This window comes from Mya arenaria, chromosome 8 (genome assembly GCF_026914265.1).
Source record: "Mya arenaria isolate MELC-2E11 chromosome 8, ASM2691426v1".
In the NCBI taxonomy this organism is placed as follows: Eukaryota; Metazoa; Mollusca; class Bivalvia; order Myida; family Myidae; genus Mya; species Mya arenaria.
This window is the reverse complement of record NC_069129.1, coordinates 30,328,970-30,350,116: the sequence shown is the minus strand read 5'-3', so window position 1 is coordinate 30,350,116 and position 21,147 is coordinate 30,328,970. Positions and strand designations below refer to the sequence as shown.

General features: G+C 33.6%; 1 protein-coding gene across 20 annotated transcripts in view; it reads right to left on the bottom strand.

Annotated features, from left to right (window-relative positions):
* Positions 1 to 20,572, bottom strand: part of LOC128242756 (myosin-11-like) — an 86,277-nt gene extending 65,705 nt beyond the window's left edge. For 17 of the 20 annotated variants that reach the window (XM_052960040.1, XM_052960032.1, XM_052960042.1 and 14 more), the window contains exons 1-7: positions 20,281 to 20,572; positions 17,528 to 17,677; positions 6,449 to 6,664; positions 5,717 to 5,926; positions 5,094 to 5,201; positions 2,878 to 3,024; positions 2,145 to 2,228 (exon numbers count right to left, since the gene is read on the bottom strand). In XM_052960040.1, the coding sequence (XP_052816000.1) occupies positions 2,145 to 2,228; positions 2,878 to 3,024; positions 5,094 to 5,201; positions 5,717 to 5,926; positions 6,449 to 6,664; positions 17,528 to 17,677; positions 20,281 to 20,448 (1,083 nt within the window). In that variant the 5' untranslated portion in view covers positions 20,449 to 20,572. Of the gene's footprint in view, positions 1 to 2,144; positions 2,229 to 2,877; positions 3,025 to 5,093; positions 5,202 to 5,716; positions 5,927 to 6,448; positions 6,665 to 6,912; positions 7,035 to 14,619; positions 15,332 to 17,527; positions 17,678 to 20,280 lie in introns of those variants that run through there. The other 3 variants (XM_052960044.1, XM_052960049.1, XM_052960051.1) reach the window with 3 other exon arrangements.
* Positions 20,573 to 21,147: the final 575 nt, after the last annotated feature.

Sequence of the window (21,147 nt, the reverse complement as noted above, 5' to 3'; positions counted from 1 at the left end):
ATAACATAAGACGGCAAAAACTGCTTTATCTTCAGAACTGTATACCGTGAATTGAAAAATTACTTGTGTATCAAAATCAAATTGATTTTAGATAACGATCGTAAATTGCTCGCTGGTTAAAATGGTTCAAGAGCTTGTAAGGTCATCCACTTGAAATTCCAATAACAGTTGATAAATTAAGGCGACCTTATTTTCATTGTTTTCATAATCAATTTTTTGGTAATGATATAGATTCTCAATGAGAAGTAAGTTTATCAAATTTCACATGAGCCGAGAAAAATATGCACTCCCCTCATAACTTATTAGTTTTTCAATTGATAAAGGTACTTCAGGGGTAAATTATCTCCCTTTCATAACCGCTATGTACATACAAAAGAGCAAGAACACGTCATAATATTAAAGTATTATGATAATGAATGCTTTAAAGGGACTAGACACCAGATGGTCCCAAAATCTGAAAATACATTATATCCACAAGAAAAGCCTAGTAATTAAGTCAATCTGAGCTAGTATGACGCCAAAAATACATCATTTAACATGATTAAAAGAATATTTTGTCGCTGTGTCAGCTGAGTTACCCCGTTTGAAATTAGGGCATAATGGTTTTCCAGTTTATAGTGTGAATATTTAGCATGTGAAAGTCATGTGATTAGAACATATAGATACATATACTGACGCTATTTTTAAATTACTTGGAATTTACGTGCTAGACAACCCAGTAAATTTTGAATTGGATTAATACGCAAAAACTGCGAAAGATACATGTGTCATAAGCGATGTGATACATCAGTAATTAAGATTCAATGTGTCATACACAACAATATCAATTTTATGAAAGTTGATGACAATTTTCTTTTTTCTTGCAATTATATCATCTGGCGTCTAGTCCCTTTAAAAAGCTCCCTATTTTGATGTATGCATCAACACTAAATTAATAATTATTAAAATATGTACTTGTAAAGAGTACTTATTGCAATTAAAGAAAACATAGTTTGCTAAAGAGATTAACAAAGCTCATAAGCTCATACAGGGCATTCAGCAATTTGAAAAAGAAAGACTAATGTAAGTAAATGTCAACAAAGTATTTAACTGTGTTTACTCAGCAAAAACTGACGGTTTATACTTTCCCCTTTCCTTAAATATTTGCAATCATTTTAAACTAAATTGCGAGTTTAAACTGCAAGCCTTCTTCAGTCAGAGTTTTATGTACCGACATACCTCGGGAGAGAGTTTTTATATATCAGTGAAAATGTCTGGCGGTAATTTCTTTACAAGATAAGACGGAGTTCTTGTAACATGTTTCGCTCTGTCTGACAATTCATTTCTCAACACTTAGTTAAAAGACAAGTATAGCTCTTTTTATTTCGATATATTTGCTTAAGGATTAGGACATGACGTAAAAATAGTGTAGCTTTTATTCAGTCTTGATTGTAAGCTATGTCAAGGTATAATCTGTTTGTATGAATTATCGTGTAACATATAATTATGTTTTCTCTTGAAGATTTTTTTTTACCTTAAATGTGCAGTATAGAAGCCATCTTAAGAGCCCATGAGAAAGTACCCCTGGTGGGGATTGAGCCCACAACCTCTTGGTTGAAAAGGGGACACCTTTCACCACTAGATCACTCTCAACCTAAACCTTTAGTTTTAGACTTATTTCTTTTAGCTCTATTGTGATGAAAGCTGACAGCATGTAGAATAACTCTAACTCTGATACTGTTTCCTTGGTAAAGAAACAGTTCTGGGCCGGTATTCATAAAACATCTTTAAGTAATTTCATAACTTAAGTCATTTTCCTAAAATGTTCTTAGTCAAATTGAAAGGCAGGTAATAACATGATTTAACTATGTAATTATAATTAAGTACCGGTAAATGAAAATCAAGTATTTCAGGAAATTTTAAGTTGTATATAATATCATATAACTAGTGAAATACTTAAATTAGGAATGTGACTTAAGTCAGAAAACGACTTAAGATGTTTTATGAATATGGCCCCTCAGGTGTCCATATTGACAGGCCATGAGAAATAATTCCAAGTGGGGACACATTTATCACTTAAGACCACTCCCTAAATCTTTAATTTTAACAGTCAATCAAAAAAGATGTTGTTTTTTTATAAATTTAAAAAGCCTAACACAACTTACATCATGAGTTGAGCGTGAACATTCCTCCTTGACTCGAGCCAGGTCATCCCGAAGTTGGCGAATAATATCGTCGGATTTCTGAATCTGAAAATTTACGAATACAAATGAAAATTTTAACTGTTCTTTAATGGTTAAAAGTTACATTAAATGGGAATCAAAATCTCTTTGATGGAATTTATGTGATCATTTGTTAATGAAATGCTTTGAATAACTACACCGAAAGTTTTCAAAATAGAATTAAGGACTTTGGCTATATTGGTTGACTATTAAGATGAATAAAACATGTATAAAAAACAACAACATTTAAATAATAATTTAAGATTTTGCGATGTTATTCGAAAAAAAGAAATTCACACAATTTTCATTCTAAATATATTAAAAACCACAGAAGAACATACAATCATTAAACAAGAAGACAAAACAAACAGAAAAAAAATACATATCAAATACACAAACATGCAAAAACAGGCATGCTACAGAAAAAACAATGCTCTTTCTTAACATATCCTTTTAATTCATAACTTAGTTATAAAACCAGCATATTTCTTGTTAATAAATACAGAAAATTATGTTTTGTGCAGTTACTCCCAAAAAGAATATATTTTCATGACAGAAAATACATGTAAAATGAGCATTACAAACATGATTATTTTTCACATCTGCATTTATACGCCCTAATGAACATCTGTTAGGTAAAGCCCACACCACAAAAGCCTATGCCCAAGTGTACTACCTCTCCCTGATGAACACGTTGTTTATCTTGTAGCATTTTCAGAAGGTGCGTCTGTGAGCCATATTCAGTCTCGGAACGCGCTAGCTCCGCATGGAGATCTGATATCTGAGATTGCATCGAGGCGATCTTACGTTCCCTGTTAGTCACCTATGTTAGGGTGAAAGAGGGTGATAGAAAACAAGGTGAAATGAGCAGTCTCGGAAATAAGGATTTTAGCATCTTTTTCTTGTATTGGTAATGAACGAATAATTGCTCCTACCCCCGACCCCTCCCTGGTGGGTGCAATCCAAATTCCAGATAAAACATATCAAATATCTGTCAATATTTCATAAACCCTTTGCAGTTTATAAATGGAAGAAAATAATTATGGACTTGTTAAAATTTCAGAGACTGAGTAACTAGTTGAAACACACAACAGTGGCCTGAATGACAAACTGTACACTTATACCGTAAAGCCAATACAAATTAATTGCTAGATTATCGTACAAATGTTTTTTTTAAATAGGGGCAGGGGGTGGCATTTTATTTTGCATTTTTCTTAGGTGACTGTTTCTTCGTTGAATATGTCTTCATGCTCACTCTTGTTGCATAAGAGACCATGTATATACATGTGTTTCTAGACGAGCCACAAATATGATTGTAACTATTCTCTTTTTTTACATGTTAATATACACATCCACACCATATAGGTATGAATAAACACCATACCAAGACAGTGCTGGACCGATATGCAAACACAGACCCTAGTTCAACATTTTTATTTGAGTCAATAAAATGTATGTGGCTGTGGAAAAATGAGAGGGCAGGCAGGGATGAAAATCTAGCAATTAATTTAAAGTCGCCTAACAGCCTAATTTATTTTAGTTTTATAACAGATAAGTCATTCAGGTATTCACATAAAACACTGACATACTCCTATTACAAAACAAGGCTTCCAATAAATTTTGACAAAAAACAACAGCAGTCTGCTTAAATTAAAATATTCATGAATTTATGGTTATCAAAATATTAAATTTCGACAATGCTCATTTATTTTCATTATTCTTTGGGACTGTGCTTATAAAAAAGACCTCGCCTTTGTCAAAATGAAATCCCTGTGAGACATCTTCATATTTGTGTTACTGACAAGAAAAACAATATGACAGCTAGACAAAACATCAGACACTGCCAGATTCTATTCTAATCTATGACAAATTTTAAAACTTACAGTTTACATCCTAAGAGATGCACTCTTCACATATCAGTTTTCTAAGCAGTAAAAATTTACCTGAAATTTGTTTGTAAAAAATGGTGATGTGTAACCTAAAAGAAGGAATACTCATTTATAATAATGGTGTCAGCAGGTGCACTTTAACCAAAATGGTGACTGATACACAATTTGCATTGAAATAAGCTCATATTATTTTCAATATTTTGAATCAGAATATGCATTACTAAGGTCCATACAATTTTGGCATGCCCAGGATAAAACCCATGCACTTTTATTGAGGAATTGTGCATCTATTAGGACAAATATGGTATACTTTCAGATTTATGACTCATAAAGCTATTCATTATGTAATAGTGCAAGAATACAATAATAAAAAAGTCTTCAGATTTATGGAATGTCAGAATTTTATTCCAAAAATGCTTGTCTTGTCAGAAACACATGTTGCAGAACTTTCAACATAAGATTTAGTGCATGCAATCAATTTCAAATAAAAGTCTACCACACATGCTACAAACAAGGTTAATGTCACAAAACAAATAAAAGTTATCAGAAATTTGAAGTTTTAACTGTTTCAAGAAATATATAGGTACATTTGTAACTGATTGTTAATGGGAAAAACGTAACCAGTGAGTCATAACAACAAAAACAACTAAACTACCTCTAACTTTGGAAAATATGGCTTAGTGTATACAAATTCATAAGAATTTAAAAATACTATTCATTACAGAACATTTATCATATATTCAGACAATAAAATGTTATTGTTTTTAAGGTGTTAATTATGAAAGATTGCAGGCATTTAGTGTTGCTATAAAAAGATTGAAAATGTGTAGATTGTGGAGTATTTCGAGTATTTTGGAATAATATTTAGGTAAGTGATTTTTTTACTTAAACAGCACAATAATTCACCAGTCACATATTTCCAAAATTAGTGTGCTATAACCTTTCCCCAAAACAATGAACCAAAAGGAAAATTACAGGTAAGAAAATTGACCAATCAAATTACCTCCATGTTGAGATCATCAACTCTCTGTTCTGCACGACGAACGTCTGTTTTCAACTTCATGATGGCGTAATCTTTTTCTGACTGACTAGTCTGTGGATCAGATGGTCTCTGAAATTATTTTAATAGAATAATGATTTGAAAATACTGTAATAATGGCATGCTAAATTAAATTATTAAATTAACTAATAGTCACATTCTTTTTATTACGCCTACAAGAAGGCTTTGAACGCCATTGAATTATTTTTTATGCATTTTTTACTGCATATTTTCACAATGGCATTGAAACTTTGCTTACTTTATCCATACATACAAGATTAGTTGAATTCTGTGTACTTTCTGAAATCATTATGAATCAAGACATACAACTTTTACACAGAAACTTGATCATACTAAATAGACAGTGTTTTCCTTTAACATTGCTTGTTGCCATGAAAATCCCCTTGTTTCAATGTTGTTTTTATCTTATAAAAATTACGAATGAGATAGAAACCATTGAAAAACATAACAACACTGAAATACAAATGTTTTCATGATCATTTTCAGCTAAATATAGTCTGTCCATCCATCTAATAAATAAAATATTTGTTAATCGGCCATAAATTAAAACTTAAATTTTAGTATACCTGCTCTGATGAAAGACGCATCTGTCTCTGTCGTTCTTTGTCAAGATCTGCCTGAAGTCGACCGATTAGCTCGTCTTTCTTCTGTATGGCTTCACGCAGGTCGCGAGAATCTCGTGAACCATCATCAGACATTCGCATTCGTGTCAAGGCCTCATGCATGGAGCCAAAAACTTGTTCAACTGTGAGTTCCCGAAATCGAACATTTTCAACCTGTCAAACAAAACCATGTGAATATCATGAGACAAGTGAAGTGTAAACATCATATTTCTAATAATTAAGATCAAGATGACCTTGACCTACTAACACCAAAAGGGTCATCAACTGACTGTGGTCAATGTGCAAACAAAGTATGAAGACTCGACAACCCATTTAAAATGATTTGATTTGGAAACGAAAATGTGACGCCAACGCTGCACATGCCCCCGAAAATGCCAACAGACAAAGTAATCCCTATTGATCCCAACAATGCAAGTGAATCTCAAAAACTTTTTTCTCAGTTGAATAAGGGGAAGTCATCAACAAATATCCAACTAGATTAGTAAACCTTGCCAGCTGCTACATATGTGCTTTGTTTATGATAATTGTAAATATATTTGTCATCCAAACTTGTAGTTCTGATCTTTAACAAGTTCTGATACATATGTGAAGGCAACAGACCTCATGATCAGGAAATTGACCATAAAGATATTATCAAACTTCGTCACAATTCTAAATGTTATATCAGCAGCTCACCTCCCATTTTCCTGTGGTACGTGCAGTACTGATGACGTTGATAAGCTGGTCAAGGTCATGGTTCAAGTTTGCATTTTCTCCACGTAGACGGGTAATATTCTCGTCCTGTCTTGTTACCCGAACCTGCACATCTTCCAGAGTAGCCTCGGCGCGAGCTTTTTCGATCGTGAGGGACCGCAACTCTCGCTCCAAATCTCTGGCTTTAGCCATATATTCCTGTAAAGATGATTAAATGTATACAGATTTGGTAAAACCAGTTACTTTTAATGATGTTGCCTTATTAAGATTTTGTTAGAACAAGCTCTTGTTTTTTAGGCATACAAACTTGGTAGAACATCCAAGTAATTGGCCAAATTCTGTCAATAAAGCCGTAGGAATACCGGTACATGTAGTTTGAACAATACAATCTTTATTGAAAGATCATTCAACTAATAAAATACCATCCAATACAATTGAAATCTTACCCCAGCCAAAGATTTCCGAGACATTTTTATGAGATCCAAATTAAAACGATAAATTAAAAAACCCAAACTAAGAATTTCGTTTATTCTCTCACAAATGCATGCAAGCTTAAGCAAGATTTCATTATTCGCTATCCCCAAGAGTAATACATTACAAATATATCAATCAATATACATGTTTCTGATTTACATATATATAATGAGTCTTTATAGCAGACCATTACAGGGCGTACTCCGGTGAAAAAAAGAAAAACCTTCATTTAAAGCAAGATTAAACCTAACTGGTATATACCGAGACATCTATTTACTTCAGTTTACTTCTAAACCTGTCACAAATACAATAATAGAATAATTAAATGGTAATTTTGATGATTATGATCAATTATTTATCTATCTGTGTACATTCTCAAGATAATATCATATTCCCGAAGACAACAATAGACATCGCACAGCAGCTTCTAGAATTACATTTTTAGTAGCAGAATTTGAATAATGTTTAGCCTTTTAGGACAAACTGTACAAATAGGCAGACAACAGTTTCAAAATGTTTTGTAACAAATACAAAGAGGTAAATTATGTAAATAATCTGACAGAATGAAAGGATGCCATTATAAGAAATCCAGAGTCAGAAAATGGAAAACAAACAGATATTGAACAAAATGATTCAATATTTGATTATTATTTTTATCATTATTTTTATCCTAGTGAGGTTTTAAGGTGAGGTTAAAACCAGACCCTTGAGAGATCACAGTTAATGACCTTGAAAATGAATGTCCTAAATGTCACCGAATGTAGACCAGACTTTAACCCTTCCGGCCTTAAAAGGTCAATGCCAGTTTATTCAAAAGGTCAGCATTTGACCCTCCTACCTGAAGGTCAAGGTCAGTTTATTCAAAAGGTAAAATTTGACCCTCCTACCTAAAGGTCAAGGTCAATTTATCAAAAAGTAAAGTAAAAAGAACAAGAGCTGTCACAGTATGTGACGAATGCCCCCGAATGTGACATTGACCTACGAACAAGGTTATTCTTGCCTTTACGTGTCAAATACATATGGCAAGTTATTTTAAATTGCCTCTGAACATAAAAAAATACCACCCATACTTGACAACCTACACTGTTATGTCCTTATATTCAGAATTCCCTTGTGAATAAACACTATGTGTAACTTTCACCTTAGAGGTAGGGACATGGGTCTTGCACACGACACGTCGTCTTCATATGTGGAACACATGTAGCAAGTTATTTTAAAATCTGTCCATACAAGAGAAAGTTACAGCCCGGACACGACAACCTATACCCTATGTCCTTGTATGCAGCACTCCATTGTGAATAAACACTAAGTGTGACCTTGACCTTTGAGGTAGGGACACGGGTCTTGCACGCGACATGTCATCTTGGTATGTGGAACACATGTGGCCAGTTATTTTAAAATCTGTCCATACAAGGGAAAGTTACAGCCCGGACACGACAACCTATACTCTATGTCCTTGTATGCAGCACTCCATTGTGAATAAACACTATGTGTGACCTTGACCTTTGAGGCAGGGACACGGGTCTTGCACGCGACACGTCGTCTTGGTATGTGGAACACATGGGGCAAGTTATTTTAAAATCTGTCCATACAAGAGAAAGTTACAGCCCGGACATGACAACCTATACTCTATGTCCTTATATGCAGCACTCCATTGTGAATAAACACTAAGTGTGACCTTGACCTTTAAGGTAGGGACACAGGTCTTGCACGCGACACGTCGTCTTGGTATGTGGAACACATGTGGCAAGTTATTTTAAAATCTGTCCATACAAGGGAAAGTTACAGCCCGGACACGACAACATATACTCTATGTCCTTATATGCAGCACTCCATTGTAAATAAACACTAAGTGTGACCTTGACCTTTGAGGTAGGGACACGGGTCTTGCAGGCGACACGTCATCTTGACATGTTGAACACATGTGGCAAGTTATTTTAAAATCTGTCCATACAAGAGAAAGTTACAGCCCGGACACGACAACCTATACTCTATGTCCTTATATGCAGCACTCCATTGTGAATAAACACTAAGTGTGACCTTGACCTTTGAGGTAGGGACACGGGTTTTGCACACGACACGTCGTCTTGGTATGTGGAACACATTTGGCAAGTTATTTTAAAATCTGTTCATACAAGGGAAAGTTACAGCCCGGACACGACAACCTATACTCTATGTCCTTATATGCAGCACTCCATTGTGAATAAACACTAAGTGTGACCTTGACCTTTGAGGTAGGGACACGAGTCTTGCACACCACACGTCGTCTTGGTATGTGGTACACATGTGGCAAGTTATTTTAAAATCTGTCCATACAAGGGATAGTTACAGAGCCGGACGGACTGACGGACGGACGGTGCGATTTTAATATGCCCACCTTCGGGGGCATAAAAATACATATTAAATTCCATCCAGTAGTTTTCAAGTTATGCTCCGGACAAGAAAAAAATGCAACGGACCGACAAACAGACTGACCAACCAACCACAGGGTGACTTCAATATACCCACCTCAAAACTTCGTTTGTCGGGGGTATTATAATAATATCTATAATCTATTATGAATTAAATTTTCTTGAATTCTAATGTAGATGTCTTTATGCTGTTTAAGAGTAATTGGTAGCTGTTCGTACAAGACGTTAATTACTATTTGTAGGAGAAAACTTACATCAGCACTGTGTCTATTAAATCTAGCTGCTGCAATATTTTCCATGACAAAAACTTTAAATTAAAGATATCCTCATTCAAATAGTGACAATTTGTACACTGCACCTAAAATAAAATTGCATAACACCATTTTATTTACAGAAATGTAGATTAAAGTGCTTGCTCCCATTTGAATCACATAAAGTGTTAATCCAGTGTAAAGATCACTCGAATGTCTCCATGGATTTCTATGTCACAAGCCCATACATTTGCATACATTACCGCAATAGGTTTCAAAAGAAATTATGTCCTATCATTAAACATACACGAAATAAAGATAAAGGTCCCCTTAATTTAATGTCTGGTATTGAACTTGGTATAGAAATCAGTGTTTTATTATGTTTAGACCTGGTTCACAAATTTGTTCTTGTTTTACGAGATATTAACCCTGGTCAATATAGTGATCGCCATAAAATTTATTTGAAGCGCTGTATAAGTTCCCTGTAAATTTATCACTGTATGAATTTAAGGACACTCTTTAATATGGGCAGTGCAAACAGAGTCGATTTTAAAGAAAACATTTATGAATCATAAATATTAAAACTGGGTTTTATTTATTTAATCATAATTCCTTTTTGCATTCTATGGCACTGATTAACAATCTTTAAAATTTCACACATTGGGCTTGATTGTTCAGAACTTTGTTAACGCTGTTAACAACAGTGGTCGAAGCCTTGCAAGCCGTGCACTGGTAAAACACTTTCCGGGCTTGCTCAAATTCTGGGTTTTATAAAGCAGCGCTTGTTCAAAAATGTTATGTTAAGCAGTAGTAATATGAATTCGCACTTGTTCATCCAAAGACTAATTTTTCGATGACTGTATATAAAATCATTGTTAACTTTCAAATTGTTAATACTGCAAGTTTAAAGGAAACACTTGTGATCTGCTGATTTGGGACAGCCCTAAATTCAAGTGTTACTGTTGTTTTTGTTTAAATATTTGAGCACATCATCAAATATTTAACATTTAAAGGTCACATTGATGTCGTTAACCATGTTGTTAACATTTAACAAAGTTCTGAACAATCGCCACAAATGATATTAAAATCATCGATAAATAAGATTTTTTTTTACCTAAGTCAAGAGAAAATGGGAAAAGAAGAATACAAGATAAGTCATTACTCCGACATCGACATGGGAAAAACAAACAATGGTATATTATTGGACTTATCTTTAACCTGATCAAACAAGTTGTAAATGATCACCAATGCATAAAAATAGCGTCACTCATTATGTGTTAAAACTGAAAAAGACTAGTGTGCCTTAAACAAGTGACATTCCATTCAGTTCTAAAGGACCAATTTAACATGCATTGTTATGACTGAATTTCTTTGATAATTGACATGACAAACTTAGTAGTAAATAATGGTAAAAGAAATATAGCGTTCTAAAAGGTTTATGCACAATTCTCCACCTCAACTCAAAAAGAAATAATTTAGGCCAGAGTTATCAAACTTGCTTCACATTATTAGTTTCATTGTGAACAATTTTGTGCACCAAGTTTCATGATCATATTGCCAGTTAGACAATGATACCAATTATCCACCACTGTCAAATAAATTTTTATATAGCATATTTTTTTGTAATTTGACAAAGCATAGAAAAAATACAGTAAGTGATTTTTGCGTCCTTTCACTTACTAAACTTATATAATAGAACAATTTTAAAATAAATTAGAATTTGTCTTAGCAATTGAAACTCAAACCGGAATTTCAAGCAATATATCTCTAATCAATATTAACCTCGATAAATTCAGCATTAAGAAGATATCAACTTAAACACAATGCAAACAGTTTATACCCAGAAGATAGGGTTCCAAAATATTTTATTAAGACAAAACCACAATCAATCTTAATGTTCTTAAGTCATATTGATATAGTTAAGACATTAGTTATCTTAGCTGACTTTAATCAAAATTCAATATTGCTGAAATATTGAACATCTGAATTTATTTAATATTGATATTTTAGCCAAAGTTATGGGGCTTTCTGTACATGCAGGTTTAAATTTTTATGACTAATTGTTTGCAAAGTTTCATGCTAATATCTTTAAACAGAAATGATTCGGCCAAAGTTTAATTTTTTGCATGATGCTCAACACGGCCAAAACTTGACAGCCATTACCAGTTGGCAGTATCGGTCAAGGATGAGGAAAAATATTTCCTAATGTAAAATTCATTTCCACAATTATACCAAAAATATTTTCACCATCACTGTCAAATACTACAAACTTTACGACCAATGCTGTGATAATTATATATTAACTCATACAACTTGTTCATATCATTCATCATTTTATACCTACAGTGATCAAAAGTAACACAAGCCCGCAAGCCCCAGTTGCACTGGTAAAATGTCTTACGGGCTTGCTCAAATTCTGAATAAATATCACAATGGTCGAAATTAGCACAAGCCCGTAATCCCTGCACTGGTAAAATGTCTTTCGGGCTTGCTCAAATTCTGAATTTTATATAGCAGGGCTTGTTAAAAAATTTGATGCCAAGCAATAGTATAATAATTCGGGCTAGTTGATCCAAAAGTCTAATTTCGATGATTGATATCATATAAAAGGGCTTGATAAAAAAATTTGATGCCAAGCAATAGTATAATAAGAATTCGGGCTTGTATATATCCAAAAGACTTATTTCAATAATTGAATATATGTAACAAATCACCTCTCTTAATATTTATACTCTCAAAGAGTTTTGAAATCATACAAAAATTTACAAAAAAGTCAATAAAAAAATCATCAACACAATTTAATAAAATTATTGTTAAAGTTAAACTACCTTATTCAAGTTTCTGGTCCCAAACATGACTAATATATCCACAAATGTAAACCCTGCAGTCACAGCATATATCCGAATTTATCTGTTGATATTTTAGTACGGTTTTTTCAACAAACAAAAAATATATTTTGCATATCAAGCATAGACAGTTCAAAAATTTATAAGGCCTTAATTAAAAGTGACAAAATATGAATGCCATAAATTTTCTAAAAATGATAACAATTGTAAAATAAAGTCTATATGCATGGACATGTATTTTTGCATTTTAATCCCTGGACACCCCAATTAATCTTTTTAAACTATCATCCACTACCTTATGGGGCTTAAAGAAAACTAGTCTAACTTCGGATTAAGGGAAACAATGTCAATGTTTCTTATTAGCTTTCAATTCTGGACTTAAATCGGTATGCGTGTGAAAAACAATCATACATAATTTTGCCAGTTTCAATGGAATATCAAACAATTAATTAAGTGTTTTAAATGTAGACAGATATATTTCTACAGCAGTACAATCTATATTATATATAACACATTTCTAAAATTCACATTTCATTTTTACGTATGAATCATGCATTAATATTTTACAATTTTAAATCATACTTAGAACAAATACATTAGATAAAACAATACCAAAAGATTAAATAAGTCACAGCTCCATTAGAGCTCTATTGTTCATCTGAGTGTTTGAAAAATCTGAACATTAAATGCTCTATTTCACCAAAAAGAGTAACAGTGTTTTTTTCTCCACTTTTCAAGGAAAGGGTGTCGGGCCCTTTGATATGGGTAAAAAGCGTTGTTTTGGCAAAAAGTTGCATGAATAATACTTAAAGATGATTCATATAATGTTCAACTTGATTCCATTAACCCTATCAACATTTTCATCATTAGCACTATATACTATTGCTACATTTGCTAAATATGAAGAGGTCAATGCTCCTCAAAGGGCCGAAAAAACACTGCATTAGAAACGCTTTTGATATTGAATTATTTTAGGCTTTGATCTACAAAATCTGTTTAAATCAGTTAGGGTTTTTTTTTCCATTAAAATGAGTAAAATACAAATAAAACTCAGTTCAATATGTTTTAAAAAAACATTTTGCTATCATAAAATTTATAATAAATTACGTTTAAGGTCAACTTAACAAAGAAAAGTGCATTGAAGAAATGAAATTGAAAAGAAGAAGACAGGATTTGTGTTCAGAAATGTCAATATTTTATGTCAATGATAATAAATTAATTCAACAAGATATTGCCAATCGATCATTCAGATATTTTCGTAAATTTAAGACACTAAGCAATTCTGCTATTTCCCCGATTATAAACGGCATGTGAATTTACACAAACTGAGCCCTATCAATAATGTATTTTCATTTTTCAATACAAAAATGAATTGCAAAAGGAAATAGGAAATACAAAATGTTTAATTACAATTGTACAAGACTTTGATCGCGGTGCACTTTGAGCACTTAGTGAAAGAAGGACAAAATTCCTTCTACTTCTACATATAATTTAAATCAGTTTAGCGCTGAGGCCGTGACCTTTTTTGCTCTGTCCCCATAAAATAACAGCTTGAAAGAGTTAAGATGTAAAAAATAGCATTTTGCAAGAACATCAATCCTTTGAAATACATCATAAAATACAAAGATTTGAATTCACATTTCAGATCCTATGAATATGTAGAAATGAATGTTATTGTGGCTCAACTCTGCCCCCCCCCCCTCCCCCTCCTCAAAACCTCAACCAACTTTAAAGGAGTACTGGGGGGTCAAGGAGGTGGTATGTGTATGTACGTATGCATCAACATAAAATTTGTCTTTATTTTGTAAGCAAACTCTCCGAAAGGTTAATAATAAAAAAAATGCAGTATTTAGGTAGAAAATGACCAGAGCACTACACCTCCCACCCTCCAGCCCTTAGTCCAGGTGAAATTTTAATCAATATGGTATGACAGAATGCACCATTTGGACCAGTGTATAACATTCAGAGCATTTATTTTCCCATCTCTAGGGGCATACCCCCTAGGTTGCACCCCCTCCCCCCGCCCCCACATCAAATTCTGGACCCCCCCCCCCCCCCATTAGTCATAGTAAGGAGCATTCACAGTCTACAGGGGTGGGGGGGGGGGGATTAAAATGCACTTTGAGCTACATGAACATGAAATATTTAGCTTTCAAATTTTCGATACATACTTGTTCAATAGGTTCCTTCCAAGTGACTTTCTTATTTGGGCCTGGGCTCCCAGTATAACTCCTGTCCCCTTCCATGACCCTTGTTGGCCCCTACACACACTTATATGGCCCCTTCACCTTACACACACCAAGTATTCCTAGTACAGCACTAACTAAGCATACCCCACTTTTCACACACTTTAATATATATTCTCACACTTTTGGCATTTGAATTTATAATAAACACTAATATCCAATTTATTGGATAAAATTTCACTTTTTTATTCTATCCATGACAGTCCTGTAGAATTTGAATTCGACTTCAATCTTAATACTCCTTGTAAAATGAGATTTTGCTAATACTTATTAGGAGATTGTTAACATTCCATTATTAGTAATACCTTCATTAGCACAAACACAATACACAAGAACACTTATAGCACCAAACTAGCATGTAGCACCAATGTTTACTTTTTCAACGATTTCAATACCTTCTTACATTATAAACCAGAGTCAATACATACAGGGAATTAAACACTAAAGACCTCAGGATGAAAAGCTCCCAGCTTGATTTAAATCTCAACACGCAAATATCAACCTAATTAGCCAATGAACATATAACACAGAATTACACAAAACCTCACACAAGACGAAGTAACAACACTACAATCAATCGTTCGGCCCAGCACGACTCATTCCCCACCCGCTATGGTCTGTAATCCCCTTCTCATTTCTCTACATGCAAAATGTTCTTTCATTTAGCGGGTATAGGAGAGTAGCCCCATTCAATATACACTGATTACAAGGCTAACATTGGTAAAACTTTATCAGCTTATCTGTACAGCGGGAATTATGTGCGTTTCCTTTAAGACAAGCAGCCACACGACATTGCTTTACGCAGCTCGACGCATTATAATACCTTCCTTACAAAATACAACAAAACAAACAATTAACAAAAACGCGATTAACATTACAAGTTTATTCTGTCCACTTCATTTCAATAATAAGCCGCAAACTTACAAAAGAGAGGTTATATCAAATTTTGATGGGGTACATTTTCAAAAGAAATACATGAAATGATACTTTGAGTATCTATAAAAGATCATTCAGGATGTAATTTATAATCTTTTGTACTAGTTAGAGAGTATTTGTTTAGTATTTAAAAAAAATCCTGACGTCACTGAATTATTCAGAATAATCATACTTTAAGAAGTTGAGATCAATGACAAAACACTCCAGCAAAAAAATAAAAATTAAAAAAATGCTGGATTACTTATATATATTTTGAAAATATTTATTCCAGTTTTCTGTTCGAATTTTAAACATTAATGTACAACATCATGCAAGGAATACAGAATAATACACTTTTTTTATAAAAGTAAGATTGTGTATTCCTGTTTTCTGTGTAATCAAGATGGGACCAAGCATTTATCAATATTTAAAAGACAATATTTCAAATATTTCCCTTAAACTCAGAACAAAATGTTACTCATCAAATGTTTGGCAGAGAGAAGTTAACAAAAATTTAATTTACAGATGATAACCCCGACCTATGGGTTTATATTTGACCCGATCTACTTGAGCTATGATATCTTAATTGATTTCTAATTATCGATGGATTATTTGACAAATTTTGTCCCAAATTTATATGCATCCCCACATCTTTGTGACAACCAAAATCAATACGAGCTTAATCACAATGTAATACATCGAAGCCTGTGGTTTACTTAGGCGATCCAATGGTAAATAAACCTTTCAAATAATACTCAAAAGTTTAATACTAAAACTTAATGCAAGATCAGACCTGTGGACTGAAGACCGGCCGAGGAATTTAGTTTACTCAGAGCCCTACTTAGGATAAGAAGAGTTATCCCCCTTTATCATTTAATTTAAAAAACACACTTACATTGCACAGTGTTTTTTTCATTTTATAGGGAATGGTGGCGGGGCTCTTTGATGGGGTAAAGATAGCATTGTTTTGGCAGAATGGGGGGAAAAATAACATGATTTAATGTTTAACTTGTTTTCAAACTCTTTTAATATTCAACAAACCTATCAACTTATTCATGAATGGCACGATAAATATTAAGAGGTCAATAGTAAAATAAACATAAAAAAGTTAATTGAATTTGTAAGGCAATAAGGGCAAAAAACACACTGTTGCTCTTTTATTGTTGGAATAATAGTCAAGAAAGAAGTCATACTATATCAATAGAGAATAAATTTCAGAATTGAAGGAATTTACTAAAATAATCATATCTTAACTTTTAATCAAAACTACAGCAAAATGTAATAGTGAGATGACATGAAGCAAAATCTTAAGGATTAAGAATGTGCGAAGTGAGAGAAGCTAACGAGCCCTTCTTAATCATTGAGGTAATACTTCAGTTCAACTAACTGACTTAGAATACAAAATTCCTCATTGGCTGACATATTGTCAATGCAAACACAGAAAGTGTGTATCAAATGAGGGGCAGTACCTACCCTACCTGTTTTTGAACAAGATGTAACCCTAGGGCCAATATATATTTTTTTCAATTGGGGGTGACATCTTATCAATTGGGGGTGACATTTTATCAATTGGGGGTGACATTTTATTTTTCTTAGATCACTGTTTCACCGTTGATTATGACTTAAGGGACCATATACATGTGTTTTGAGACAAACCATGAACATGATCATAAAAAGTCACCTTTTTTTATGTGAATGTTATACATCGACACTGTATGTATGAACAAACACTGTTCCCGGACAGTACCAGACCAATCATACACAAATACAGACCCCATTATTTTAGGAGCGGCGGAAAAAAAAAAGCGGACGAGCAATGATAAATCTAGGATTTAATTTACAGTTGCCTAACCACACTAAAAATTCAGGTTCTAGTTAAGCATGCAACTTTCCAACTACTCTTCAAGCAATCTCATACCTTATGTGTGCCAGATGTTTTCTGCAGCTTGGACTCCAGCATCTCAACACGTTCATTGGCCTCACGTTCCAACTCTTCAACTGTCTGCACGAGGACCTCGTTCTGCTCAGAGAGATCGTTGACATATGCCTGCAGCACTCGAACACGTGCCTGAAAGTTATCAAGAGAAATTGAACATAAAGCTTGCTCTCAACTCCAATTCAGGGATGTGAATGACCTGGCAGCTGGAGTGGTTTTGGATTCCAATGGGGTGGGGGATCCTGCTTAAAACTATCTATTTTTAGAAGGTCCATTAAGGTCCACCTTCTAATTCAAATATGAAGCAAACTGGGATGTCAATACAAATTAAGTTACAACTTTTAAGGGGGTTGGGGTAAGGAGGGGGGGGTCGTTCCTGGAGCCAACCGAACTGCAAAAATCCCTGCTTGTTTAATCTTGCCAAACAGACGCATTTTTTGCACATTCTGTGTATACATTCTAACTGTCAAATGTGTTTCTATCAGGTATATGTGAATAATTATACTTTGAAACTAGTACATTCGTTGCAAATGGTCCATTTATTATTAGTATTATTTTCATATGTGACTTTCCATTTACATTTCTTTGAACAATAAAACAGTTATGAACTAAAAAAAGAATAGACTTTCAGGTATGGTGTAAATTGAGGCAGAGGGACAGTTAAAAATGTGACATCTCTTTCTGTGTTAGGAAACAACGGTTTATCAACTTTTCATTTTCTTACATTCATGTTTTATTTACAATACACTGGTAAATGATCAATTCGAATCAATCAATCATCTCAAAACTACAAATTACTTTAACACTACCATAACCTTAAACAGCACCTTTGATTTGAAGTAAATTATTAATAATTGGTAAGAATGTGGGGTTTTCATATAGAATAATACTGTGTATCTTATATGTCATCTTTTGCTAACACTTCTAATTATCATTTTCTGATTTTTATCTGTTTGAATTTATCCATTATTCGTCTACCCATTAACGATCAAATGTCAACATGATTTGTATTTAATACAAGGTAGTTTTCACCCTGTTGTAAACTCAATAAACCTATTTTACACCATTAAAATTTATGGGGTAAATAGTCAATACAGTATTTGCATGCAATGTGTATTCGATCTTTTGTTAGTCTACAAAACGTTATTGTAATTCCCTTATCTGCTTAACATGTGCTTTAGAACATATTCGCTTAATTGTGATTTAGGTTTTAAACTTTGATTTCCCTTAAGAGGTGTTTGCAAAACAACGTCGCTGACCATGTAATTGATTTCACTTAATTTTTAATAAGGTTACATTGTTCTACATTCACACCGAATACTTATCATTCATTCAGTATTGAACATCATGTTCATGGCACACTCAGGTATTAAATAGAGAAACGATTTAAGCATATAGATGTACGTTTACATATGTAATGAGATGCAAATTTGAGTACATTCAGTTCATTAAACAGTCGAGTTATCATAAATGTAAACATAAAATTATATTAACAATAATTGCAAGTTACATTTTTAGATCAAGAGCGAGCCTTATTTTGTATGCTATAAAAAAATAATTGGTAAAGATGTCAATGTTAATGTAAAATGTATAACATGTGTCCTTTTTAAATCTGTTTACTTTAGTAAGGCTTTACATAACAGAAATAAAATCACCCTTAATTTGTTGATTAAGTTTTTCACAGCCCAATAATATGTACCCTAGGCACTCAGTCCCTATTTTGCACCACCCTGTCCTTTTTCCAACCTCACTCATGTTTTGTAAAATGCACTCTTTTTATGCCAAAATAAAATGTGGCAAATCATTAGGAGTGTTAAAACTAAGATACCGGGGACTGCTAGATACTGGAACCCTTCAACAAATGTTGATATATGCTCAAATATTGTCTTTGAAGTCCATGATTTAGAATAGCGGTAGTAACACGTTTCAACAAAAGACTTGATTTAAAATAGCGGTAGTAACACGTTTCCACAAAAGGCATAACGATTAAGTTATCCTAAGCTTATGTAAGAGTTCTTGTGGGTGAGCAGTTTTGTTGTCAGTTTTATATTTCTTTTTTGACTGTACATGGGTTTGCTCCCCACTAAAATCAGGGTTCTTTTATTCTTGTATCAATAATGTGTAATTGTAATTTTTCTGCAATTTTGATATCAAGAGTGAAATAATTAAATGTTTTCAGATGCATTTACTGTGAGAAAACTGTTTGGTCCAAAAACATGAGCCAATCCCTATGAACCCTGCACTTGCTCTATAAAATTCAATCAACTTGTGAAAACTAATATTTCAATATCAATATTATTACTAGACACCAATTGAGAAGCCAAAAAACCTACACCAGCAAACAGACTGAAAAGGTGTTTTCAGGGCATAATAATGTTTTTGACCACTGAAACTTTGAGACTTCAATTGAACAGTTTATTATGTAACCCTGACAAAATGCATGCAGAGCTAAAATGTTAATTAACATGTATGAATAACCATAGAAATAAACTGGGAGATGTTGCAAAAACAGTGTAAATATCTAGAGCAATTGTCTACCAACATAAGTAATAAGATACTTATGTACAGTAACATAGAAGTTAACTCCACAGATCTATCATGCAAGACGCTAAAGCAATGCATCCATGTGAAACATGAAAGTGAGGGCCGCATACAGTCAGTGCCGCGAGTGACTTCATGTCGCTTTAGTTATTATGGTACCTTTCATCTTAAGTGTGAATATTCATAACACTTACCCTCGAGTTTTCTTCTCCACTCTTTTCCCCATCTTCTAAGCGTTTCAATCTCCCTTCATACAGCCCCTTAAATTCACCAAGAAGGTTTTGCATTTGACCCCCTTCTCCATTCCTTGCAAGGCCCCTCCTGCTTGAAATACGATCTTCCACACTTAACCGCTCCGTCATTGTTATGCCTTTAGATTAAAATCTAAACGATCATGGTGATGTTCAAATATCAGAGCAATATTTCATCGGAAAGTCCAAGAAAACGGCGAAAGAGAACAGAGCAAAAAAAGTGTTTTCCTTTTTTCAAGCGGAAGAGCTTCGCGACCAAAATCAGATAAAAGACGCTATTTCATTGGTTGAATGAATCTGTAACGGTTCGTTGAAGCCAATGAAAAGACGTGTACTTTCACTTGGCATTGTTTTCATTAGTTTCACATGGGTCTAATTTTGGGCTGAAATTTTGTTCTTTTTCTCTCATACTTCAGGCAAACAAACATTAAGCAGGTTATAATATGCACTATAGAATCATATATATTGGATTGCGTTCAAAAGTGCCAAGTTTTAAAATGTAAATTGATACAGCGGCCAGAAAAACTGACATGTTTGATCCTGTCTGTGACCTTAATCGATTACAGGGGAGAGCAATGCAATTTCTTTCAAAACCCGAAAACTGAGTAAGCCCCCTTGTGATTAGGCCAACGGTATTACCAATATACTGCATTATAGTGCTGATCTTCGAAGGTTTGAAAGCCATTGACAATGGTTTGTTAGCTTCTCCCTGTACGTTTCTCTGCTCCGGTACCAGTTAATAGATGTAATATGTATCAAATCTTTTTGCTATCAAAAATTTATCTAGCCTAGAATTAAAACTTAGGACAG